The 24,665-nt window shown below is 43.6% G+C and overlaps 3 protein-coding genes and 1 long non-coding RNA gene across 6 annotated transcripts; 2 read left to right on the top strand and 2 right to left on the bottom strand.

The window, feature by feature from the left end:
• Positions 1-412: 412 nt before the first annotated feature.
• On the top strand, positions 413-6,109 carry LOC117850996 (protein BONZAI 3). 2 transcript variants are annotated; one of them, XM_034732892.2, is made up of 16 exons: positions 413-601; positions 1,664-1,711; positions 2,129-2,274; positions 2,359-2,407; positions 2,866-2,922; positions 3,069-3,239; positions 3,327-3,461; positions 3,569-3,630; positions 3,712-3,799; positions 3,885-3,996; positions 4,076-4,152; positions 4,219-4,353; positions 4,694-4,858; positions 4,925-5,038; positions 5,470-5,566; positions 5,702-6,109. In XM_034732892.2, the coding sequence occupies exons 1-16, from the start codon at positions 428-430 to the stop codon at positions 5,842-5,844; spliced, it is 1,773 nt and encodes a 590-aa protein (XP_034588783.1). In that variant the 5' UTR covers positions 413-427; the 3' UTR covers positions 5,845-6,109. The 2 variants fall into 2 exon arrangements, with proteins under 2 accessions (XP_034588783.1, XP_072148901.1); XM_072292800.1 differs by lacking the exon at positions 413-601 and adding an exon at positions 1,421-1,459.
• Positions 6,110-8,663: 2,554 nt separating this feature from the next.
• On the top strand, positions 8,664-13,776 carry LOC117848424 (RNA-binding protein BRN1). Its single transcript, XM_034729831.2, has 9 exons — positions 8,664-9,049; positions 10,264-10,346; positions 10,938-10,989; positions 11,095-11,220; positions 11,328-11,410; positions 12,128-12,310; positions 12,680-13,019; positions 13,165-13,308; positions 13,392-13,776. Exons 1-9 carry the CDS (start codon positions 8,827-8,829, stop codon positions 13,520-13,522), a joined length of 1,365 nt encoding a protein of 454 aa, XP_034585722.1. The 5' UTR covers positions 8,664-8,826; the 3' UTR covers positions 13,523-13,776.
• Positions 13,777-13,978: 202 nt separating this feature from the next.
• Positions 13,979-15,086, bottom strand: LOC140222376 (uncharacterized). Its single transcript, XR_011897818.1, has 2 exons — positions 14,841-15,086; positions 13,979-14,384 (listed from the first exon to the last, which is right to left on the bottom strand). It is a non-coding gene; the product is annotated as an uncharacterized lncRNA (long non-coding RNA).
• Positions 15,087-17,449: 2,363 nt separating this feature from the next.
• LOC117848425 (probable ribonuclease P/MRP protein subunit POP5) lies at positions 17,450-20,453 on the bottom strand. Of its 2 annotated transcripts, none has more exons than XM_072292799.1 (4): positions 20,167-20,453; positions 18,781-19,078; positions 18,541-18,678; positions 17,450-17,724 (listed from the first exon to the last, which is right to left on the bottom strand). In XM_072292799.1, the coding sequence occupies exons 2-4, from the start codon at positions 19,028-19,030 to the stop codon at positions 17,576-17,578; spliced, it is 537 nt and encodes a 178-aa protein (XP_072148900.1). In that variant the 5' UTR covers positions 19,031-19,078; positions 20,167-20,453; the 3' UTR covers positions 17,450-17,575. The 2 variants fall into 2 exon arrangements, with proteins under 2 accessions (XP_072148900.1, XP_034585723.1); XM_034729832.2 differs by having other exon boundaries at positions 18,781-18,983; positions 20,167-20,451.
• Positions 20,454-24,665: the final 4,212 nt, after the last annotated feature.

Genomic DNA, 24,665 nt, shown 5'->3' with positions numbered 1-24,665 from the left:
AAATCAGGCAAAGACGCTTAGGAACAAATCCTGTTTCCCACACAAAAGTTCAAATAGTGCTCTCCAAAAGTTTGCTCACGTGAGTAAAATACGGACCGCGTCGAGGAGAAATAAAAGGTAAGTAATAATTCTTTTTGAGTAGATAAAAGGCAAGGACCGTTCTCATTGGAAAAGATACGGAAGGAACTCGACCGATTTCCTGGGGACTTCAGGTATCCCGGTATAAATATCGGGCCACGGCAGGGCGAAGGTCAAGCGTCAAAGGTGGCCTCTTCGTTCCAGCGCTTTCAGAGTTTCAGTTGTGCCGTACTTCCTTCGTCGACTCAATTTCGTGCCGTACTTCCTTCGTCGACTCAATTTCGTAACGTTCGGGAAGAGAGAGAGAGAGAGAGAGAGAGAGAGAGGGAGGGAGAGGGAGGGAGAGGGGATGGGCGGGTGCTTCTCCGTTGCCGGCGACGTCCGCGGCGGCATGGAGGCCGTCGGCGGGGGCGGCGGTGGGAGGAGCCACGGGGGTGCGGCGGCGCAGCAGGGCGGGCCCAACGACGCGGTCGACCATTTCTTCCAGGCGCGCGGCCTCCGCGGACTCTACACCCCCATCGAGGTAAGAAAAATGCACGCAGTCATGCTGCATCTGTTCTCCGGTGGCTGGAGTGGTTGGGAGAGGGGATTCGGTTGGTTGCGGTTTTGGTTTTGGGAGGAATTGGGGTTTTGTTGCTTCGTAATTTGGTGGGTTTTGCCTCGTTTCGAAACGGTTAGGCGGGATTGGAGATTGGAATCAGGATCCTCGGCTGAAATGTGACCATGATTTTCGAAATGTACTACACTGGGTTACTCCGCAAATGCGTTGAAAAATAATTTTGGTTTGCTACCTTCTAAAGTACTTGCGGTTTGAAGTGGGGTTTGGGGTTTTCGGCTTGCGTACGAACTAGATCATATATACTAGTACATATTCAGTTTACATTTATGGTTTCTCAAATTTTGGTTGCTAGCATCGTGTCTGAAAATTTCTGTATTGATTTTCGGTAACTTTCATACCGGAGGCTCTTTTCCTGAAAGGGATTAGGAAAGGTCAAATACATTTTAAGTTGGAGTGGGTGGTGGAGGAGCTGGATGGGGGGAGGAGGAAATATTTTGCTTTATAACTAAACCATGGGACGTGTCCAGTGACTGATTGGTACTGTGATAACTTTTCTTTTGACGTAGACCTGGTGACGCCAGACAACACTCCCTACCATTTAATAAATAGTTAGTCAATATTTATTTTGTAGACTTTCTACTTCTCTGATAAAATATGAAACAGTTCAAATAATATAAGTTTGCTATCTGCTGCTCATAAGAAGATATCTGGGCTGTGGCGTGTGGGCTCATGCATTACCATTCTACACTCATTCCTTGGTTCTTGTTACCATATCCCTTTGTGGCCAGTGCATGCACCATGATAGTTGGACATATAGGAAATGTACGGCTATTCCTTAATTGTTGGTTGGTTGGTTTGAAGTTTTTCTTAGCGATCTTTTAATGCCTTCAATTTTTGGTGTCCTACCTATTATGCTGTGTCACCAGTTCATTCTACATGGCATACTATACATGTTGCCAAGTTGATTGTGGATGTCAATCTGAGGATTTCATGTGCTGATATGTTGTTTTCTTGCTCTAATTCCAGCTGTCATTCTCAGCGACAAAACTGCGGAACATGGATGCTTTTTCCAAGGTGCAAAATAGGATTATATTCTTTTTAAGTACTTTAATCTCAATATTCTTGCTTCCATCTTGGTAGTACAAGTCTTGTTCTCCACAGGCATAATAGCATTTCCTTGTAAAATTAAGATAAATCAGTCCTGGAATGGGTGTCTCTGAGTTTTGTAATGTTGGATATTCTTTGTTGGAAGTGATACGTTATGTTGTGGAAATGAACATACTATAATTTGGTAATTGTTTATAGTTTTATTATGTTCCATATCAACATGCCTGTCTTTTACCGACAAGCGGACCATACAATCTTCACTTTTCTTACACCTAACCCACACAAAATTTATTTGTTACAACGTGTCACATTGCAATCCTGCTTGATTGCTTCGCATCTGAATTTTTTTCCTTTAAAAGTTAACATTTTGTATGCCTGCTCCAGAGTGATCCTATGTTAGTAGTCTACACTAACATAAAGGGAAAGCTAGAGGAGATTGGTCGTACTGAAGTTATATTAAATTCTTTGGAGCCATCATGGATCACAAAGGCTACAATGTCTTACCAATTTGAGATTGTCCAACCACTCATGTAAGTTTCTTATTACAGATATGTAGATATTGCTTGAACTAAGCTCCTGCAGTCCTACTAACTTAGTTTTTCAAATCATTGTAGATTCAGGATATATGATGTTGACACAAAGTACCACCAGACTTCAGTGAAGGTATTAGTATCATGTACCTTTAGTTCGTTATTTAGTTATTTTTTTCTGTTCCTCTACTCAAATTGAATAGACGAATACTTAATTACTTACTGGATGTCGGCTTAAATCAGCCAACAGCTTTCTTACTTAATTACAATATTCTGCATATGGTCACATTTGCAAATGTATATCACCAGTTATTCTACATATTGTACACGAACAGTAAATATTTGCTTCAAAGTTGTATGATTAGCTGGCAGAACAATTCTCTCAAATTCTATTTTTGAAAAAAAAGTATCAAGTAAAAATAGCCTAGAATAGAAGTTCCCTTCTACCTCAACTTGTATGCATTATTTTGTGAAGAAAGTTTCATCAAGCAATATTAAGAGAGGGCTCCTGAGAACAATGTTGATTTGATTTATTTGTAGTCAATAATTTTCTATATAACCTATAAAATCTGCATTTGTTGATCTATGCAGCTGTTGAAGTTGGATCAACAGGACTTTTTAGGGGAAGCTTGCTGCAACTTATCAGAGGTTGGTAAAACATCAATTGCATTGATGATCGCAAATACCATGAATAATTTGTCGCAGAATTTTCTGTTTTATACAAGTTATCTAATTATTTGCAAAATATGAAATGAGGCATTAATGTCTTGTCTGATTTTTGTCTTCTTTCACAGATTGTCACAAAATTTAACCATAGCCTGACATTGAATCTTCGAAGTGATTGTGGGCATGGTCTTCATGGAACAATGACTGTACATGCTGAAGAAAGCGACTCCTCAAGAATGGCAGTTGAGATGACGCTGCATTGCTTGAACTTGGAAAACAAAGATGTGCTTTCCAAAAGTGTATGGACAAATTTCCTTCACTGCTACAGTAATGTTATGAGCTGATGAAGTAGTTACAATTCTCAAAAGTCTTACTTGTTTACACAGGATCCCTTCTTGAGAATCTCGAAACTGGTAGAGACTGCTGGTCCCATTCCTATCTGCAAAACAGAAGTCGTAATTAACAATTTAAACCCTGTTTGGAGGCCAATCACTTTAACATCACAGCAATATGGAAGCAAGGTAAGTGCAGTTTTACTGATATGAAGATATTTCTGTCAGCATGGCTTAGCAATGCATAATTCAATGTTGACCTGGACCTGGTGTTGTCCCTCTCTTGTGCATTTCAGGATAACCCACTGCTAGTTGAGTGTTTTGATTTTGAGTCCAGTGGTAACCATGAACTGATAGGGTACGTAAATGACTACTGAAGTATTTGTATCTTCTGGCGTTGTTTCTAAAGATTAATTATACCTTGGTTGTCTGATAACAGGGCATTCCAGACAACAATTACACAGCTTGAAAACCTATATGCCTCAAAGTCTGGAGCAAATTTTTACAGCCATAAGGGACAAAGAAAGGTTTGAGTTTTCCTATATGTTGTGGTATACTGAACAAAAAAATCACTTAAACTAACTTCTCTTGATTTGTATAAATTGGTTTCAGATGAAAGGACAATTGTTTGTGGATCAGTTGCAGGAGAAAGTCCAGCATACTTTCTTGGACTATATTTCCAGTGGATTTGAGCTCAATTTTATGGTGGCTGTGGATTTTACTGGTTAGTTCGGTTTTTTATCTTATGATATTTTGCAGCTCTGTCTGTGTTAAAGATCTTGTGATTTTTACTTCCATTTCAGCTTCAAATGGTGACCCCCGTGTACCTCAGTCCTTACACTACATTGACCCCTCTGGCAGACCTAATTCATACCAACAGGTTAGGATTCGTCTGATTTCCTTTTTTTTAAGGCAGCAAAAGCTTGCTAATTGGTTCATTCACCAGGCAATACTTGGGGTGGGCGAAGTTCTGCAGTTCTATGACAATGATAGGCGATTTCCTGCATGGGGTTTTGGAGCAAGGACACAGGGTCATGTATCACACTGTTTTAACTTGAATACAGCAACAAATGACTCTGAGGTCAGGTTTTCATAGCATATCTTCCAACCATGCTGAACACTTTTTTATGTTATATTTCCTTCAAACCATATAATCATGGACTATCATGTGAACGATAGTATAGTATGTAGATTTGGAATTAGTATGTCACTATGTCTGTTAGCGCAGTTATGGTATTGCCAATCATGTGTGTTTTTGCTCCTGATATCTTGCTGAACATTCGACAAACTGGGCAACACACAAACCATTACTGACAGCATTCTCATTGCTTATATTGATGCTATCTTTGTTTATTCTCCTAATGATGGTGTTTATAATTGACAGATCATCATTGATGTTAAGGTTTTATTTATGAACGCAGGTTGTTGGAGTTGAAGGCATCATGTCAGCATACACCTCTTCCCTTTACGCTGTTTCTCTTGCTGGGCCAACTATGTTTGGGCCTGTCATTAACAGAGCTGCAGATATTGCAAGCCAGTCCCTTCAATACTCAAACAACAAATATTTCGTCCTGCTCATTATCACAGTATGCAATGAGATTTCTGCACATGACCTCTATTGGTCCGTGTTATTTACCTGAGCACTTTTGCAGGATGGAGTTCTTACTGATATTCAAGAAACAAAAGATTGCATTGTAAGGGCATCAGACTTGCCATTGTCGATTCTCATTGTCGGCGTTGGAAATGCTGATTTCCAACAAATGGAGGTAAAGCGAAAATCTTCATCTTTACCCTGATCAAATAAAATATTCTTGACAAATAAAATATTCTGAATATTTCCCTGTCATCTTTACCCTTATCAAACAGTATGCACATTTCCTTTATGCTGTAAGCGAAATCATTCTGTAGACAAAATTGATCCAACACCTCACGATGTTTGCTTTTTCAAGCTGAGCTGTTGCATGTTGTACCTGTCCATAGTTTAGCCTGGCAGTTTATTGCAGCACGGCTCTGCACCTTTTTAATTGCACCTGTAGTACCATGCATTCGATGAATCTACAGGCACGCCTTCCCTTGCATCTGCCAGAAAGTTTGTCTACTTTGTCTGATACTAAAACAAATGCTGTTGGATTGCAATACACTGTCCTGTGATCTTCTTTTCTGTCCGCTTAAAGTGCTTAACAATCCTCCACTGCAGATCCTGGACGCTGACAACGGTAAGCGACTGGAGAGCTCGACTGGGAGGATCGCGACACGCGACATCGTCCAGTTTGTCCCCATGAGGGAAGTCCAAGGTCAGCAGCAACCTGCACCCATCACATTCGCACTTGTTACCATCAACCAACTCCAGCTGTCACATTACAGCCACAGAATAATAACGTTGCTGATGCAATTTCATCGCCGGGCGGATCTTATGTCCTTGTGCGCAGGTGGCCAGATCTCCGTCGTGCAATCTCTCCTGGAGGAGCTGCCTGGACAGTTCCTGCAGTACATGCGCACCCGGGGGATCAAGCCGCAGCAGCAGGCTCCCCCGGGGCATGCTTCGGCGCCCGTCTACCCTCCCCAGCAGTGATCCGCCGCGCTCTACGTGAGCTGGTCCTTCAACCGAAGTGTAGATTCCGCGGGTGCCCTGTGGTAGCGTAGTACTCTTGTTCATACAGTCTCTGCTCTGCCTGCTCAAGGCCTGTCTGGTTGCGCTTGGCGCGTCGAACGCAGTTGAATCTGCGCCCTAGTTCCAGCATTAGGTACTGAACTGCGTTTATCCTCCAGGTTGAACGCGTCGCTGTAAATTCCACCAACGTTATTAACTTGTTATCCCATGCTTACATGTTCTTCTCCTTGTTTTGAGGTTCTGTTAAGCTACAAATGGAACAGATTAGATGGAGCATTTGCACTCCTCGTCTGGTGATATAAAAGAGAGAGGGGTGTCTTTGGTGGTGGTTATGAGTTGACCGCAGCCTGCCTAGCTCCATGATGGACCCCGCGGCTGGCTGGGGGAAGGGGGCACGGGGCATGTGCGTGTTAGCCTGGAGGCCAGCCTAGACTCCCTAGAGCTCGTGGGCATGTTAGCCTGGAGCTCACTCACAATCACCGGGTGAGCGAGCGCGCGACATGCCCGCCGCGCCTCCTTCCCTCCCTGGCAGCTCTGTCCCCCCTCCTATCTTTTGGTCCTCTTCCACAACCCCAATTCGCTGGAGGCGGCACCCAGCTGCCGGGGCGGCGTCCGTGCACGCCGACGCCGCCAGAGCGAGCGAGGCCCGTCGCCAGTTTAATCCGGGAGGAATTTCTTTGTTTGACCATTTTTTTTCTGGAACTCATTTGTAATAACTGAGACTGGTCCCCGTGAATGTGAGTGAGATGGTCCATGTGGAGGTGACATAGTCAGATATTGCTTTTGTGGTCATTAGATTAAGGCCATATTATTTTTTTCTCGCGAGAGTTTTCCCGTGAGTTGACTTGTTTTCCGGCACAAATCTTTTTTATTCATTAAACTCCTATTGTTTTGGAAAATAGTGGAGAGATTGCTGTTTAGGAAGTCTAAGCGGACAGAAGCTGAGGATAACTTTTGGTTAGTAGTGCCTCGAATCATTTGAGACAATTAACTCTCTGTATATCCTATTAGACATCACCATCTTTCCCTTTTCCTAACGTACTATGCCAAAGCAACGGGACAATCATGTGGACTGCTAGGTGCACCATGTGTATTGTTCCCTTTCTTCCCCTTCTTTTTTGGCACCGCTTGTTAATTTCAATACAGTTTCCCGTTTCAGCATTGGTAGTTTCAGTTGATGATGCTATGCTTTCTTAATAGCATTTCTATCTTCTTTTCCAGCACTAACAAATCCACTCATCTTAATAATTTCAGTATTGATTATAACACCTCGTTATAAACAATTCATCCCCCCCCCCCCCCCCCCCCCCCCCCCCCTAATCTCATAAAAGGTGGTGTCCAACGTTACACCACAATTCTTGCCCCTTGCCAGCCCATCCTGAATAACATTTGATTTGTTAGCATTATTCATATTGATCGCTAGGACTTGCGAATCCAAACTTTTCCTTGGACAAACTTTTTCACATATAAATTAATAACAAAAGGTGGACAAAGGTATTGTTAGATGAATCATTGTTGAGGTCACATCTAAGCAATATATATATATATATATACATACATACATACATATATACATACATATATATATATATATATATATAGAGAGAGAGAGAGAGATATGTATCTTTTGCACAGGTAATCCCTAGGAATAACTTTGTTTTCACCATCAACCTTATGTATCCTCCCTTAGTAGAATTTGGGAAGAAAAAGCCTTTAGAAGGTTTACTTTGACCATAAATTTCTCTTATTACAATATTATTGTCAATTTCCACAATAGATGTCATGTTGCAATATTTATTTAATGCGTACGCCATATAAAAAAGGGAGTAACATGTATCACTCCTAATTTTGGTACCCCTAGCAGTTTTAGAGTGGTATATGCCAGCTCTCAGACAGGAGGTTTGAGAGGGAGAGTTTGAAGCCTTCGAATTGTCAAGTTTCTGCAATGCGTAGCTCATCTGTCCCTTTCCATAACAGCATGATTGGTGGAGAATCCGTCCCACGGTTAGCAATCTACAACAACTATTTTCACTGTCACCATTCACATTGGGGCACGGGATGAACACATGGAACCAACGATTATTTCACTCCCAACATTTACATAAATAGCATTAGTGACCATTCTTATCCCTAATAACTTTCTTACCGCATCATCTCATCTACTCTTGAGCCGAATGTGACCTCGGTAGGTACCAAATGGTGCTTTCAAATAGCTAATTAACTACGTAGCATGCTATTTTAGTTCATTTCTCCTTAATTAATTGCATGAGCTAAACTCAGGCTCATTTGTGTGATAATAATTTTTTAAAGCATTTGTGTGATAAATCATAAAAACGGATGTCTGAATCGAGCTTTACACTGATTCTGCCTAGACGCATTTTTCACAAAATTTCTCGATCATCTTACCACGAACATTGTCGTTATCCTTTGAGGCTTTGGGCCTGCCCCGTCGTCGTGCAACGTTAACGTTCCAGATAACTCCTAGCACTCGATAAATAAATAAAAACTGCAGGAGATTTTATTTAAATGGCAATGCTCCCAGAACCCAATTTAACCGGACATAGTTTTCGCTGCCCCCAGGATCGGGACAAGCCCTGACAGAAGAAGACGACAAAGGAGAGAGAGAGGGCAAGGAAACCGTTGGGAGGGGCTTGGGCCGCAGAGCGAGATCAATCACAGGCAGGCAACCGCACACCACGAGCACCGGTTTGTCCTCCGCTTCCTTCCTCTTCGTCACCCCACCCTCCCCATCATCATCACCACGCCACGCTAATTTAAAATCGCCATTTATTTACCAAGTATTAACCCCGCGGCTCCGTCTCCGTCCCCGCCCTTCCTTCCTCTCCTCCGCCCTGAGGCGACCAACCAACCAGCCCCCCCCTCCCGCGCGCAAACCCTAGCCCAGCCAGCCAGCCAGCCCGCCAGCCAGCTAGCGCCCGGCCAATGGCGGAGGACGGCGGCGACAGGGACCAGCAGCAGCAGGCGGCGGGGGGCGCCGGCGCCGGGGTGGCGGCGGCGGAGGGGCGCGGCAGGGAGAGCGTGAAGCTGTTCGTGGGGCAGGTGCCCAAGCAGATGACCGAGTCCGAGCTCGCCGCCATGTTCAGCCGCGTGGCGCTCGTCGACGAGGTCACCGTCATCCGCGACAGGGCCACTAGGGTCTCGCGAGGTAACGGATCCGTACGCCTCACCGCACCTCCGCGCGGGGATTTCCCTTCGCCCGCACCGCCAATGCGACTCCCGCGCGGGGCGGCTTCCCTCGGCGCGGGATCTGGGCCGCGGGTCGCTGAGGGGAAGCGGCGGAGACGGAGCTCCGGGGCTCCGTCGTCCGTACGTCGCTTTTCTATGGGGGGAGGATTTCCTTGCTCTCGGGGGGGCTCTCAGCTGGGCTCTGAGCTTGGTCCGGGGCAATGTCGCCGCAGAGCTCGAGTTGCCGCCTTCCTGTTCGCGGATGCTCCGGCGGGGTCGAAAGGCCTCGTGCTTTTCTGGGAATTGGTTGCTTGGTTGGCTGGCCATTCCTGTGCAATGCGGTTGGGAATTTCGCGCTTTCTGGGGGATTTTGCTACCTTTTGCGCTGAATTCGTGGTACTCTTGTTCTCTGTGGGCTCTGGAGGGATGCGACGCCGTGACGCGAGCTCCATGTGGTTGCGAGAAAGCCTTGGTCAACTTTGTCAAATTCTGATCCAGCGCGCCCCTAGTAAATTTTGTAGGCTTCTGGTCGTGCTATGTAAGGAGTTGCTGCGTTTGCTTGAAACTCCTCGTTTTTCTGCCATTTGAGCTCAGGGCATTTCCCCTTCAGTGTTTGTTTGCTTGAATTACTGGTTCTTGAGCCAAAGCTGGCATACGATGTTGCAAAATTCTGTGTGCTTATATTCAGTGCTCATCTTTTGATTTTTTTCGGTGTAGGGCTAGATCAGACTTTCCAGTTTTGGTTCCACTTGGCATACCTTGTGGTGCAAACTTAAGATTTGGTATTGTGTTGAATTCTTGCGATTTAGAGGAGTTGAGCTTCGATTCGAGCTGGTTGATTTCACTTGGCCCGCTGAATATAGGCTGTCTTTGGTGGCACAGACTAACTGGGAAGTGGGAACTGAACAAAGCTACATTTTCTCTACATGTGTTTTGGGTAAAATTTAGGGACAACTGAATTGCACACATGTTTGCTGCTTTTGAGGACGAAAAAAAATTCATTGTTCTCGTAAAGGAATTCATTGCACACATGTTGTTCATGTGCAAAATTCAACTGGAATGCCATTTGGCATAAATTAAAAAATTTGATGCTATATAATGTGGATATTTAATCTGCAGATGGCAAGCTGCTAGCCTCCTACCCTTTTGTATCCTTAATTTGATCTTTGATCTAAGTGTACTGGAACTTTGCAGGTTGCTGCTTCCTGATCTGCCCATCAAGGGAGGAGGCGGACAAGGCAGTGACTGCATATCACAACAAGTGTACACTAACTGGGGTATGTGGTCATAACCCTGCTTGTTTCACCTATATTTTCCTGGGCGCAGTGTAGTGACCGATCCCTCTATAAGTTATCAACCCTGCTTGTTTCACCTCTATAATGCCTGTCTAGGTTATCTTCTTTGGGGTCCGGAATTATTGCAATGCTTTGAATTTTGCTTAACATATTGTGCCGAGCTGGTACTGTCTGTGTTCAAATCTATCTCCAAACTAATCAACTGCTTACATAGTAAACTTAGAGGTCTGAACTCAACACTAGCATTCCCATATTGTTGTTAGATGTCTAGTTTGAGCAGTCAATGGTAGAAGTGCAATTTAGGAATCTGAATAAATCAAAATAAAACTTGCCATTGCCGTTTGCCGATGCACTCTCTGACAGTGATATATTAACATGCTTCTAAGGATGGGAAATTTTTGAAATGCTTCAAAGAAAGTTTTAAGGGCCTCCATATAAAATTGCAACCAATCATTTAGGAATTATTTCAAATTCCTAACACAATTATTAAGTTATTATATTGTCAAACATCTTTTACTTCTCCCTGATGCTTTAAATGTTTCTTTTTCTCATCTTTTCTCTGTTTTAAACCAGGCATCAAGTCCATTGCAAGTAAAATATGCTGATGGAGAGTTGGAAAGATTGGGTATGAGGATCTCCAAAATTGTATCGTTTATAACAAATTTGTGCGTTGATCTTGGCTCAGTTATTTATCATTTCCACTGACATGTTTTTGTTGGGTTACTTCCAGAGCACAAGCTTTTTGTTGGAATGCTCCCGAAAAATGTAACAGATGCTGAAATGACTGATTTATTTTCACAATATGGGAATATCAAAGATTTGCAGATTTTGAGAGGTTCGCAGCAGGCAAGCAAAGGTATATTTATCTAGTGGCGACAGTAGATAGGGATGGAAGATCGATTGCTTATTCACTTTTATTACACTTTTCTGTACATTTAATTTCATCATCCGTGGATGTTGCAGCTGGCTGTGCCTTTCTGAAATATGAAACCAAGGAGCAAGCTGTAGCTGCAATAGAAGCTCTAAATGGAAAGCACAAGATAGAGGTTTGTTAGAACTAAGGATCCATTTTTCTTTTCCTGTTTGTGGTGGCAATATTTCACTCCACTTCTCCTGAAAACATCACATAACCCCACCTACTCTAAACTGGGTTTATGCAACCCAGTTTTCTTAAATCATAAGACTACTGCCACAACTCCACAAGCATGATCCAAATTGTTTTAGCGTAGTTAGCCCAAATCTTGCATTGGTATTAAGTGAATATTGCACTCGCTGTCAGTATCAGACAGAAGATGCTCAAACAAAGCAGCATGGGCCTTGCTAAATTTTAACATCGCCTTAGTTCAAAATTTTTATGTGTTGCTGACATGTAACCCCAGGCACCACTTATCGGCCACACATTGGTTAATATTTCCAATTTAAGACATCTTCTGATGGTACTGACTTGTGACTTCTGTCCTATTTTCCTAAATATTTAGAGCCAGCAATTCTGGATTCCACTTCGTTCATTACTTGAACATAATCTGATAGATTCAAGTAAAGTTATGCATGCTGGACTCCAGTCTTCTAGAGTAGCTCTTGCGTGCAGTTATTTTTTAGATAAAAGATATTTCCTTCATGGCATTTTGTCTTATGTTTGATGAAGATATTGATGCATACCATGAATCATTAATACCTTTGGCATCATGTGATTTTTGGATTATTGCTTCTAAAATTTCATGAGCAGTTACATAAACCTAACATGCCCTGTTCATTTTTGTTAGGGTTCAAGTGTTCCCTTGGTTGTGAAATGGGCTGATACCGAAAAGGAAAGACAGGCTCGAAAAGCACAAAAAGCTCAATTCCAGTCCTCTAACATGTTGAATGCAAATGCCATGCAGCAGACCTCATTGTTTGGAGCTTTACAGATGGGATATGTACCTCAGTACAATGGATTTGGCTACCAGGTAAATTATGCATAAAGATCTTGAGGTTGGTTAGTGCATGTTACATTGAGCGGCTAATTTGAGAAGTGTAGTAGTCCCAACTTGTTCTCAAGATAGCTCCATGACAATATTTCATATGCTGCTCCCACGCTCAACAGAAGTGAGCATTCTTTTGAATTGCAAAGTTTGCATCATCCTTATGTTCGTGCAAGTCTATAACCAAAATAAGGATGCTACTTGAACTTTTCTTGGATTTTATAAAATATGCAATGACCGAAAAACTAAGTTATGCAGTATGGCAATATGCATGTAAAGTGCCTCTACAGCACTTCTTGTATTTAACTTGTTTGGCATTGTGGATGATAGCTCTACTTATATTGCTCTGTGCAGCCACAAGGAACCTATGGACTTATGCAGTACCCTCCTCTATCTCCTATGCAAAATCAAGCTGCCTTCCAGAACATGGTTCAGCCTGTTAATCAAGGAAGCTCAATCCGTGGAGCTAATTCCGAGCTTTCCCCTAATTCAGCTCCTAGATCATTTAATTCAACGCAGTTAGGAAGCCCCTATTCACCTTTGCCTGGCATGCAGTATCCTGGAGCGTATCCTGGTGGTGCTATTAACAATCGTCCTTTTGCAAATTCTCACAATCCAATCAAAGTTCAAAATTCAAATGCTAATTCACCCACGTCTTCGGGTGCCAGCAGCAATCCTGGTCCCCAGATAGAAGGTTTGCTGTCTTCTATACTCATGAGATTACTTATTTTAGTTTGTATAAGTTCTTAACTTTGTTTCTAACAGAAAAATTCTTATATTTGTTTAGATGCATCATTATTTGAAAATTTCTGTCTTAGAAATGGTTGTCACATGTACAGGTCCTCCTGGAGCCAACTTGTTCATATACCACATACCACAAGAATTTGGTGACCATGATCTTGCAAGTGCATTTCAGAGTTTTGGTAGAGTTTTGAGTGCTAAAGTTTTTGTAGACAAGGCGACTGGTGTTAGTAAATGCTTTGGTAACTAATTCTTCCTAGCTTGAATTTGGATGATAAGTCGTCTTGGAAACATGGCTTGCTAACTTATTCCTGAATCTGTACAGGTTTTGTAAGCTATGATTCTCCAGCTTCTGCACAAACTGCCATTAGTATGATGAATGGATTCCAATTAGGTGGTAAAAAATTGAAAGTACAGCTCAAGCGAGACAACAGCAAGCACAGTAAACCTTTCTGACAAAGCGACTCTGGTGTACGCTCACACGATCAGGAAAATCGGTACATATGTGTCATAATTGATCGTTACATTGTTTCATCTGGCCTCCCACCACACTGTTGTCAGTGTCGGCTCTTGTATCTTTGTTCAATTCACATTCTTGAAAACTGTCACATTGTGTATTTTCGTCGCAGCATAGTTGTAGCACTTGTACCATCAGACCCCTTGTACATCAGACATTAATTCATTCAATTGTTCTTTTATTTCTCCTTTCATGAACCATTTCATGTGTGAACAATTTTTTATTTCTGGCTTTTAAGTGTTTTCAGTGTATGCATCATCATTGACCTTGCGGAAGAATTTTCCTTTGCTCTGAATTTGGCTCTGCCCTGGTTTAGGTACATCCAGAGTTTTGGCTTATCTAGTTGTAGAAAGACTGCGCAAAGAGCTCAATTTCGAAGTTTTGCAGAGCGTATATCGGCCAAAGCAAAATCTCGTGCAAAACTGTATAAGCGTCTATACTGGATCCCACCATTTCTCTGTGTTTCGAGCACCGTTACAAAGCGAATGCAGGGCAAACACATGTGCAGCACACAAGGGCTTGCCGCATCTGGCTTTGGTCACTATACACATGCGCACAGATGCCCAGCAACTGCTTTATATCCCCGATCCATATTCACACGCTATCCAAGTATACACCATCACCTCCAGCTAGGGTATGTAATTCTGCGCCTACCACCGTCTCAGAACAGCAAATCTTCTGCCTGTTCTGGACTATATTTAGCTTAGATCGACCGCCTTCGTCATGGCAGACCCATCAGCATACACATGAGCAGTGCGAGGGCCCATTGCCATTGACAAGAATGCCTTTGGGTGGCATATGCTGCAATTGCACAAACAATATCCGGTTAGTACTTAGTAGCAAGAGAGGAAATGTCGATAGCGTTTGAAAAGGAGATACAAGGTAGCATTTGATGAGGTCCGCATGGCTGTGACTCAAAGTTAGAGGAACTAGCATGGTGGCAAGGCTGACATAGTGAATGAAATGATTAGACACTTTGCACTATTGTAGTTCCATTCAATTCAATATGTCTAACCTATTGCTGGTAGCAAATTACTACGGTAAAAGTAGAAAAGTTTCACAGATTTGATATTCTTCTATTTCTTTTGACCGAAGATATTCTTCAAATCTGGCATAGAGCTACAAGAAAAAAGATATTTAATAAAAGTAACCACTAACTCCATAATCTTTATGTACAAGTATTGTTTTAAAATAATAGCACATGGTAGTTGAGGATATTCAAACAAGGACCAGCCGATCAAGGGAGAAGCAACTCACATGAATGAGGAGCAGGGGCTGCAGCTGGCGTTTGAGCAAGATGTCCATGAATGAGAGGTGCGGCATGCAAGTGGGGCTTCGCAAGTGCTGGAGAAGGAGCAGGGGCGCTATTGTGTCTCCTGGGATTATTAGGAGAGTGATGAACGGAAGGCAATGGACTAATGGATGGTGGTGGCACTGGACGAGGTGTGGTTGCAGGTGAAGCATAATGGTGGTTACTAGCTACTGGCTCAGCAGCTGGGGCTACAGGAGCTTTATTCTTTGACTTGTTGGTGTATCCATATGGAGAAGATGGGGATGGAGATCTATATTTGGGCTGTTGGACAGGAGAATGTACAGGAGCAGGAGATGGAGCAAAATGCTTCTTTTCCTCATGACTATTGTGATGGTGGTGGTGGTGGTGGTGAGGGTTATCTTGATAAGGCATAGGTGCTGGACTAGGTGCATTAGTACCACCCCCACTATGCCAAACACAGTGTGATTCAGTCCCAAGTTTCCTGAGGACGAATTAGCAATTGTTTGGGCCAACTGCTTCATCCTTGGAACGGATGGCTGGTGATTCCCAACTTCAAGAATAATGGAGGCCTGAACAATTGTTGGAGGAGCAACCGTTGAGCCTTTTGAATTTGTCAATTTGATGTAGAGGTTCTGCAAAGTACAAGAAAGGAGACTTGGTTGAACAACAAAATCTAATAGTGCACATTGAACTGGTGTGGCCTTTGCAGCATGTCATTTCTCCCAACCCAAATTTTCTTATGTCCAATAAACAAGAGTCATTACTCATTAGTCCTAAGGCAAGTAGTGAATGTGAACACCGAAAACTAAAATAGCAATGATCTCTCCTCATTCCTTATGCACTACACTACCACCAGTTACTGGCTTGCTAGAACATTTGTAATATATAGAGAAATATCATCTTTCATTGTTCTTTTTTAAATGCTTGCCCATGTTTTTTCTTCAAAAATGGCAACAAGTATCAGCTCAGTAACCAGCATAGTATTGACTATACGAGATAACCAGTACAAAAGCGCCCCAACCAGCAATTATACGATGACAAGTATTGGCACCTGTTCCTTGTATATGACACCTAGCAAACCCATTTTTAGAACATCACAACTTTCGTAAAAGTGCAAAGTTCTACAGTAACATCCTGTAGTCCATATATCTATGCTTGAATGTTCTCCTGTGCTGTTATATATGCACAAGTGCTCCCACATAGACCACTACTTGGCAGCGATTTATGCTATCGAGGCTACACCTGGTTCACGAAGGACAAAATGAGGCAAGCTACACTCCATCAAGTGCCAGTTACTCAAAAGTATAAGGAACATGCATACATGCATGCTTATAACAATTGCATGCCCACCAGGTCAAGGTCATAGAAATTAAACGTATGGTGCATGTACACATGCAATATGGAATATCTCAAGAAAGCCAAGTGAGCATAAAACAATGCTGAAATGAATGTCTCAAGGTTGCAAAGGCCATATATCAATAAAAGTAGGAGGCCGACATTATAGTAAAACAAGCTAACACACATCAGACAGAAAAGTGCAGGTCTGTACTGGAAGTGCAATCAAGAGAGCATTCAGCTTCGGGTGTCTACTAAATTTCAAGCACACAAAATACAGGTAACAAGTATAAGCTACCACTGATGAAAAAATGGAGTACACATCATTCTGCTTAGTCAAGGACACAAGTGAAAATCATCATAGTACTCACAGGTAAATGCCATATCTAAGCTTCAGGTTTGTTTCAATGTGGAGTCACTGGTTAGGACTATATATATATGATTGAGGGAAAAAAAAAACTCAACTTCAGTTGCAGAATTGCTAAGCTAAACTAGCTTGAGGCCTGACGTGAATGGCATGGAACAGGTCTGTGGAACTTACCTCGACATTTTCTCGAACAGCTTGCAGGCAGTGGAGCCAACGTGGTTGCTCCATGGAGTCATGGATTTCGATTGCTCGCAAGCCTCTCGTTCGAGCATGGCCTCATCCTGCCTGCAAGCCGCAGCACACAAAAGACAGACCAAACTTTTGAATCACGAGTTTAACGACACACCATGTAGAACCATGAATCGAGAGAGGCGAGGTCCGCGGGCGCCGCCGCCGCTCTCTCGTGCTGGTCGGATATGGGGAGAGGCGAGCTGCTGCTCTCCTCCGCATCGTCGCGTCCACCGAAGCAAGGAGCTCCATTGAGCACGCGCCGCCGATAGCTCGCGCAGCTCCCCCCGCTCTTCCCCGCGTTGCTGTGCCCACCAAATGTTTGGAGCGAGGGATTTGGAGGGGAGAGTGAGGGAATGCCCCATGATTTGGAGCGCGAGAGCGGGGAAGGGTGAGGGAGGCGACGCGTCGGAGCTGCAGCAGATCCGGCGATGAAACGAAGACGGTCTCACTGTGTTTCGTAGCGTTTCATCGGACCTGGTAACCGCGTCATGGGCGTTTCTCTCTCTTATCAGCAAATTGATGATGTGTTCTACAATTTAATATTCATGAAACTTCCCATGAAATCCCATTAAGACTGGCCTTAGGTATTCTTATGGGTCGTGTGAATTTAAAGTACATTTTTATGGGTCTGTTTATGTGGATCGCGGACACTTTAAGACGTGTGCAGCTTCAGCACTGAATGCTTAGGCCCTCGATTCTACACACCTCGCTGAATGTTTAATTTTCTTTCTTTCATCCATAGAAAAGAGATTGCTAGAGTCAAACAGGAGAACAAATACCAAATCATTAGCTCTCTAGCCCTCTAATTTTGTCAAAGCAGCTCTGTACACACTGGATGATATCTGGCGTGATACAATCACCGCCAGCCAACTTGTATTGCTCATATTTCGCTTCCTCGCACTCCATGGCAGCTGCCTTGCACGCCCTGATGCTTCCTAGAAAGTGAATGTGATGATCAGCTCAGCAGTGGCAGTGTGGCCTTAAAAAATAGCAGCCCTTTTACTTAAGGAAGCACTGATCATGGAGTTTAAGCAGGAAAAACACTGCGAAATGTAAATTTTTGAGTTCTACTTCTAAATGACGAATACTGTTTAGACAAACTCAACTTGTATTTGATATGTATGGTATAGATGCTATGCGACCTTCACTTATATGACATGAATAATGAATGCAGTTGTTCCATGGAATATCATAGAGAATATTGAAAAGAAACAGGCATACATCTCTTTTTTGAAAAATGCAACAGGATAGGTTACCCCTAATATAGTAAAAAGACAGGCAAAACAAGCCAATTGGACACAAAAGGATACAAAAAACATAAATTAAAATATCACATCAAGATTGAGACTAGCCATTCTGATATTTGAGGAAAATAACTATGTTTCGCTCAATGGGTAACCATGCTAATTTCATTTAAAGAATCTTAAGCTTGCAGACTTGTGGAACCAGGTTACACTATTAATAACCCAATCAGTTTTGCTTCAGCTCATTAGGATGATAACCTTCAGCGAAAAAGCATGCAACTCTCTTGATAGCTTTTTACAGTAGTTCATATACTGACATAAGATGGCCATATCAAATCCTTTCTAAATCGCATTTACTTCTAACTAATTCCCCATGTAGAAAAAGACAATACAAGAGACATCATTCAGATATTTCAGAGAAGATTCAGGGTTATTGGACACAATCAAACAACCGAGCAAAAATTACTGCAACCATGGTACTGTCATCAATCTGAGAGAACCACTCACCACTCACATCCAGCAGGTTGAATGATACTGGAATCTTTCCAATGGACCTGACCATTGTAATTGTGGTCCATACTTTCTGGTGGTCTTCACGTGACACTCGGACTATGCAAACCTTTGTTACAGGGTTAACATACTTCACTGAACATTGGCACATTTAGTACTTCTAAATTAAAATAGTCAGTATTAAACGCTAAACGCGCTATGGAAAATCCTGCACAGACAATTATTAGTATTTATTACCTTGCAATGATCCAAGAGATGCAGCTAGGCCACACTCCCCAAAGTTGAGTTGAATGCTGTCTCTGATTACTTTGGTTATATTGAACTGAGTGAGGATAACAGGATCAGATTCACCTCTGCCAACATCAATGAAGACCTCCATCACCATATACCTGTTCTTGAAGTGAACCATGATGACAGTATGCTTTCTTTCAGCAGTGATCCTGCACCCAGATGAAAGATCAATCAACACTCGTAATAAGGAGATCATCTTCAAGATAATCAGTGCATAGGATTATCTACTTGTTGCTCCTTTTTCCTAAACATAAAGTAACATGATATTTGTTAGCAATTTCAGCTCTCAATAAAGAAATAAAAATCAACATCCAGACATTGAGGGGAGGTGATTTCCGAAGTAAATTATGTTCATATATGTTAAAATTAAATACTTATATATGAAGATGTCGGCACCTATAAAACTAAAAGTAAGTAACCATATATCGACCTCCATTTACACCATATGAAAGACTATATATCTGCTCTCATCCCTACCACATAACCTTGCTAGACCAGTGCATGTATTTTCTTCTAAAAAGACTATTGATTCTTCATTTTTAGCTCGATAGAAAAGAAAATTCAAATAGGAATGAGAAGCTTTGGGAAGACAACTAGCACTCAAAGTTCCCGTCATAGATGACTTTCATGTGCTGGTGAGGAAATGTTCGGGGAATATTGTGTGTAGACAAATGTTCAGAATCTAAACTCAAATGGTGGAATTTGTGATGTTGAGAGGTTGCAGAAAGCTGAAAATAAACAGGGTTCAGTGCGCATGTGCCAAGGAACCATAATTTAACTTTGCACCTTTTCAGCCTTTTGAGTAATTTTCCTTCTACTATGCATCCACTTAATTGTTGAAGCTCACTGCTTAGTACAGGTTGTGCAGCATACTAACTCATATGAATGTAAAGTAAACACAGCAGGACATTAATGAATATCCTTGTGCCCTTGGAATGGGTTGCATGTGGAAGGAGATGTCTCCAACATTTACTTGTGAAGGTATTGGTCATTGTATCCGTATGTAATGCAACACCTAGAATGTTACAAGTGGTTTGTACTTTTGTTCAAAGAAAGAGCATTACAAGAGGCTGCCTTTAATCTTAAGCGACAGAATTTACTGTTGGGGCGACGCTCTTTGCATCGAGTCAGTATGATTGTCTGCAAATTAACTTGCAATGTATAAAGTGCAGAATGGTCTTAGCATTTACTAGTGAGGCATTCTACTAAAGAAAAAGATAATTCCTAGTTCATCCTGGTTGGCTACTATCCCAAATTCACCCGTCCTGAAAATTGGCCGCTGATACCAAGCTCGATAGCATAATCGGATAAGGCGGGCCTTACGGAACTGACCTGTATCAATGGTCGTGGAGACGTGGAGTGGAGACTGGAGCGGAGATTAACGGGTCAGCAGTTGCCGGCTCTTGCGAGTCCACTCTGGTGACCGGCTACGTAGGCCGCGTGGAGGATCTGACCGGTGTACGGGAGTTGGGGGACGGCGGGCGGAGCGTCTCGCTAGCGGCGGCGGGGGCGGCGGCGTTAGGTAGGAACCATGCCCGGAGCCAGCTCCCAAGAGAGAGGAGAAGCGTCGTCGGGCAGCCGAGAGCCGATGAACGAAGGCCAAGGCCCAATAGACACTAGCACAGACATCTCCTCCCTTGTGTTTTGTGTGGACCAGGCGGATCTCCCGGGCCCATCTCCGGCCAACAAGCGGAGTTCCAAAAAGTTCTGTTTTACATAACCAGTAAAGTGCACGCACGTGTTTGAAAAACCACAATAAACAAAAAATTATGTTTATAAAATGAAGGTACATGGGCATATTCAATTAAAAAACCAAAATCCATACCACAATAATTTTATTGCCAGAAGCAACAATCCCGCAGCCGGGAGAACGCGGAGGCCCAGCAACAATCTCACGGTGATGCAGATCTTTCATGACTCTACGAAGGCTATAGCAGTCCATCGCAGAGTGTTTGGAGTGTGAGTGCCACAAGCAGTGCTTCTTTAGGAGCTCCTTGGCTGGAGTCCTTTCTTGATTTTCGCCGCTCTTCTTGGAGGACTAGGACATCGCCACGACAGTATTGTCTGGCTTCCTCTTACAATTTTGACCACCCGAGTAGTTGCCTCGATTGTCATTGGGGCGATCGTTGCGGCTCTTATCGTTGTGTTGCCCGTTGTTCTGGTTGTTGTTCTTCTGGCCTCTATTACGACTAGACTCGAACTGCTCGATCTCTTTGTCTTCTTCATCTGTCCAGGCTTGTATCACGGTCTTGAGAGACTTGATATCTTCTTGGCGTCTTCTGCCCAAATCTTGGAACATCCAGTAGTCATAGAGACCATTCTGAAAGCGCTCTATGGCATCCCGTTCCGTGATATCCATGATAGTGGCCTTCTTATCGAAGAAACAGTGTAGATAACTGCGTAGGGTCTCGCCTTGTTGCTGCTTGACTTGGGACAAGTCGATCCTATTGCGAGGACGTTGCATTGCTCCTGCGAAGTTATTTGTGAGCGCCGCCTTGAGTTGACTCCATGTGTCAATGGAGTCTCTCTTTAAGGACTCGAGCCATGTGAGTGGCCCGGCCTCCATGCAGATAGGGAAGTAAATGACTTTAGCATCATCGTTTCCTCCCGCTGCCTGAACTGACAACGAGTAGTACCGCAGCCATTGGATTGGGTCCTGCTTGCCGTTGTACTTGGTAATACCCGGGGTTTAAACTTGTCGGGTAGAACCATTTTGCGTACTCGTTTTGAGAAAGCGGGGAACCCATCGGAATCTTCCCCCACAAACTCGACTTCTTGTTCCGCTCACGATGACACCCTTCAATGATGTCACGAGCGTTGTGGTTGTTGTTGATCTACTGATGGAGGTTGTGCACTGGTTGTTTCGGTTCTTGGTGGAGCCCATGATGGCCGCAGCCTCCCGAGGGTCCCGTCCGACTACCTTCTGCCCTGTGCTGACTTGCTCTGGGGTTCTCAATTCTGAGAACCTCGTTTTGACTAGGTTTGGCACCCTCGTTGCGACTTGGATGCCTGCCACTACTGCCATGATGGGAAGAGGTGCGTCGAACCGAGATGATCGGGTTCTGTTGTTCGAGTTGCTCGTACACATGCTCCGCCAATATAGCCAGTTGCCTGGTGTACTTGGTTTGTGGCATTGCCCGAGTAATTAGGTCAATGGATGCGACGGCGGTGAGAGGAGTACGATGGTGACACAATTGAACTGCTTTAAACGCATGTCCTAAGTTCATCATGGGTAGATCAGATGCAAGCCAGCGGTGACGATCTACTCGTGTCGCGTTTCTTATTCGCTGACACAAGTCATTTGACTCTCGATCTCTTCTCCTTGTATGTTGGCGGAGAGCTCATCCGCTGACATGTCATCTGGGTGGCGCTTGCGTCATGGATTCCTTTTTGGTGGTTCTTCACCGTCGCCCTCTTGAGGAGCGATGATAGTGAGTAGTTTCCGTTCTGAAGAAAAACTACTCGAGCTTGACGTGATAATCTCTGTGGGACCGTCATCTTCGTAGATAGGAGACAGAGGGGTACCCTCCTGGTATAGGAGAGTATCAAGGTACGCGACAAGGCGTGACTCGTCGTCCTTGGCGAGAGCAGATGGCTTCATGTCAGGCCAATAAACGAATATGCCTTATGGAGTAGATGTGATTACCAGGCCCTGCTGTGGACCTTATAAAGGGATTTCCTCATCCGGATCTGAGTAGTAGTAGGGTTTCTCGATCAAATTCGAGTTGGACTGAGATCTGGATAGGGTAGCTTGGTAGACAGCACCCAAGTTTCAGAGTCCAAGCGGGAAGCGACTTGTATCCTAGACCGATTCACACGATGGCTTAAGTGCCAGCTTGTGGGAACCAGTTCGATTGGTGGAAGAAGTTGAGTTGTACTCGGACTCGTCCCTTGGGCCTCGGAAGATGTTGAAAATTTTGTTGAATTTTTCAATGAAATTCACCAAAGCTTGGCGATAGAGGTTGATGTCGTAGTGCTTCTCCTCCGGGGCCGGCGCAATGTGGTGGTGGAAGTTTCTAGCAATGTCCGTGACGCAGACCCAGGAGCCGAAGACGAATGTCGTGCCTGCTTCGAACGCGACGGTTGGCTTGATGTCCAGCTGTCAGTATTTAGACCTGGCAACCTAGCGAGGGGGTACCTGAGGTAGTGTTTTAAGCGTGCGGCTCGCCAAAGACCAGGAACTCGAAGGTGAACTTGAACACACCATTTAGATAGGTTCGGGCCGCTTATGTCGCGTAATACCCTACATCCCGTGTGTTGGTTAGATTGTATTGATTGAAGTTGTTTGGAGAGGGTCCCTACCTTGCCTTATATTACCGGGGGCAGAGTTACAGGTCGGTTGTTTACAAGAATACTAGTCGGATTCGACTAGAGGGTTCTACTCTAATTGCTACGAGTAGTTTCCTAATCCTCGACTAGTTCTTGTCCTCCACGTGGACCATGCCGTTCTGCACCGTAGTCTCCATGTCTAACATGTCTCGATCTACAGCCCCATATTATAGGACTATCCAAGTCTCCTGGTGGGCCCATAGATGTATGACCGACAATTGCTGCTAGGTACAGTGAATTCGCAATTGAGTGTATACCACTATTGTATTTGCGAGCTCACTGATACAAATCAACCTCATTGACACATCGTATGTAAAGCACTTACAAAAATGAAACACGAGGAATCAATGCCACATCAATAATCCACAAGGTACTCTGTGTAGAAAGCATTTAGCATACTTCTTCTAGAGCACACATTATGTACCATGCTGCTCCCCCGCGCTCACAGGCCCTTAATACTTCTTCCACACAATGTGGGGCCTGTGAGCATGGGGGAGCACACATTTAGTATACTTCTTCCAGAGCATGGTACACACCTATTTAAACATTGGGTATAGACCCTTGCTGCTCCCGCGCTTACTGGCGGGCGCAACCGGCCTGCTCGTGGAGCTCCCCACCGGGGAAGCCTACCTCAGTGGTGGATCTGGGGAGAAAGAGAAGGGTGAAAATGGTGAAGGGGAAGAGGATGACAGCAAGAGAAAAGAAAATGAAAATGGTAGGGCTGTCGCGTATTATGTGTCGAATCAATCATGAGTTTCCTTCCACATGGTCATAGATTTCTCATTTTGCGGGCTTGCCGGTGGCAGCCATGGAGACCCCTCCCCCCCCCCCAACTCGGCCTAATAACCTGGCCCCAGACCACTCCGATTTGCCCCGCAAGGTGGAGGAACGGGCTTCCGATTTGGCGGTGAATTGGAGGAATGGGTCGGGGGAGAGAGATGGGGGTGGCGGTCCAAGAGGTTGAAGACGACGGGTTTATCAACGCAATAATATAACGTGTGGAGGAGAAGGTGCCACGTCTCCATTCGTCGGTCTTCATTATTAAGCAGCGACGCACGATCGCCCAATAGGATTTTTGGAAATGTAGGCTTAATAATACGCTCGTCATCGAGTCCTCACCCATGTGCAACACATGTGGTGACAAGATACGAGGAGCTAAAAAAGAAGAAGAAGAATTGAGAAAAAGAAAAGGGGAGAATTGAAAGAATAAAAGAAACAAAAAATGAAAAAGAAAGTAAAAAAGAATAATGCACCTCGGTTCTTGAAACTTCATGATTGGCCAGGAGTTCTTGTTAATATCATACTCATGCTTACAACCATGTGAAATCCGATAATGAGAACTTCTTTTGTATCTTGGGACCACCCATTTGCCTTTACACATACCCACTATCTAAATGTCTAACTTCCATATTTATCCCTCTTCCAACATTATTTCTCTATGACCTTTTTGACAAGTCTTAGTAAATCCAATAAAAATTTCCCTCGTTTGATAACATTCTGAT

The sequence above is a fragment of the Setaria viridis genome, chromosome 3 (genome assembly GCF_005286985.2).
Source record: "Setaria viridis chromosome 3, Setaria_viridis_v4.0, whole genome shotgun sequence".
NCBI lineage: Eukaryota > Viridiplantae > Streptophyta > Magnoliopsida > Poales > Poaceae > Setaria > Setaria viridis.
The sequence above is the reverse complement of the archived record's forward strand: the minus strand, read 5'-3'. Positions and strand labels throughout refer to the sequence as shown.

Bases quoted from the DNA above. Each gene is read 5' to 3' on its own strand.
- LOC117850996 (XM_034732892.2), top strand. From the start codon at position 428: ATGGGCGGGTGCTTCTCCGTTGCCGGCGACGTCCGCGGCGGCATGGAG. The intron at 3,631-3,711 runs GTACGTAAATGA...GTCTGATAACAG, and splicing joins GGTAACCATGAACTGATAGG to GGCATTCCAGACAACAATTA. The intron at 3,997-4,075 runs GTTAGTTCGGTT...CTTCCATTTCAG, and splicing joins GGTGGCTGTGGATTTTACTG to CTTCAAATGGTGACCCCCGT.
- LOC117848424 (XM_034729831.2), top strand. From the start codon at position 8,827: ATGGCGGAGGACGGCGGCGACAGGGACCAGCAGCAGCAGGCGGCGGGG. The intron at 10,347-10,937 runs GTATGTGGTCAT...GTTTTAAACCAG, and splicing joins ACAAGTGTACACTAACTGGG to GCATCAAGTCCATTGCAAGT. The intron at 11,411-12,127 runs GTTTGTTAGAAC...CATTTTTGTTAG, and splicing joins ATGGAAAGCACAAGATAGAG to GGTTCAAGTGTTCCCTTGGT.
- LOC117848425 (XM_072292799.1), bottom strand. From the start codon at position 19,030: ATGATCTCCTTATTACGAGTGTTGATTGATCTTTCATCTGGGTGCAGG. The intron at 18,679-18,780 runs GTAATAAATACT...GCCAATGTTCAG, and splicing joins ATCTCTTGGATCATTGCAAG to TGAAGTATGTTAACCCTGTA. The intron at 17,725-18,540 runs GTGAGTGGTTCT...TTCACTTTCTAG, and splicing joins CAACCTGCTGGATGTGAGTG to GAAGCATCAGGGCGTGCAAG.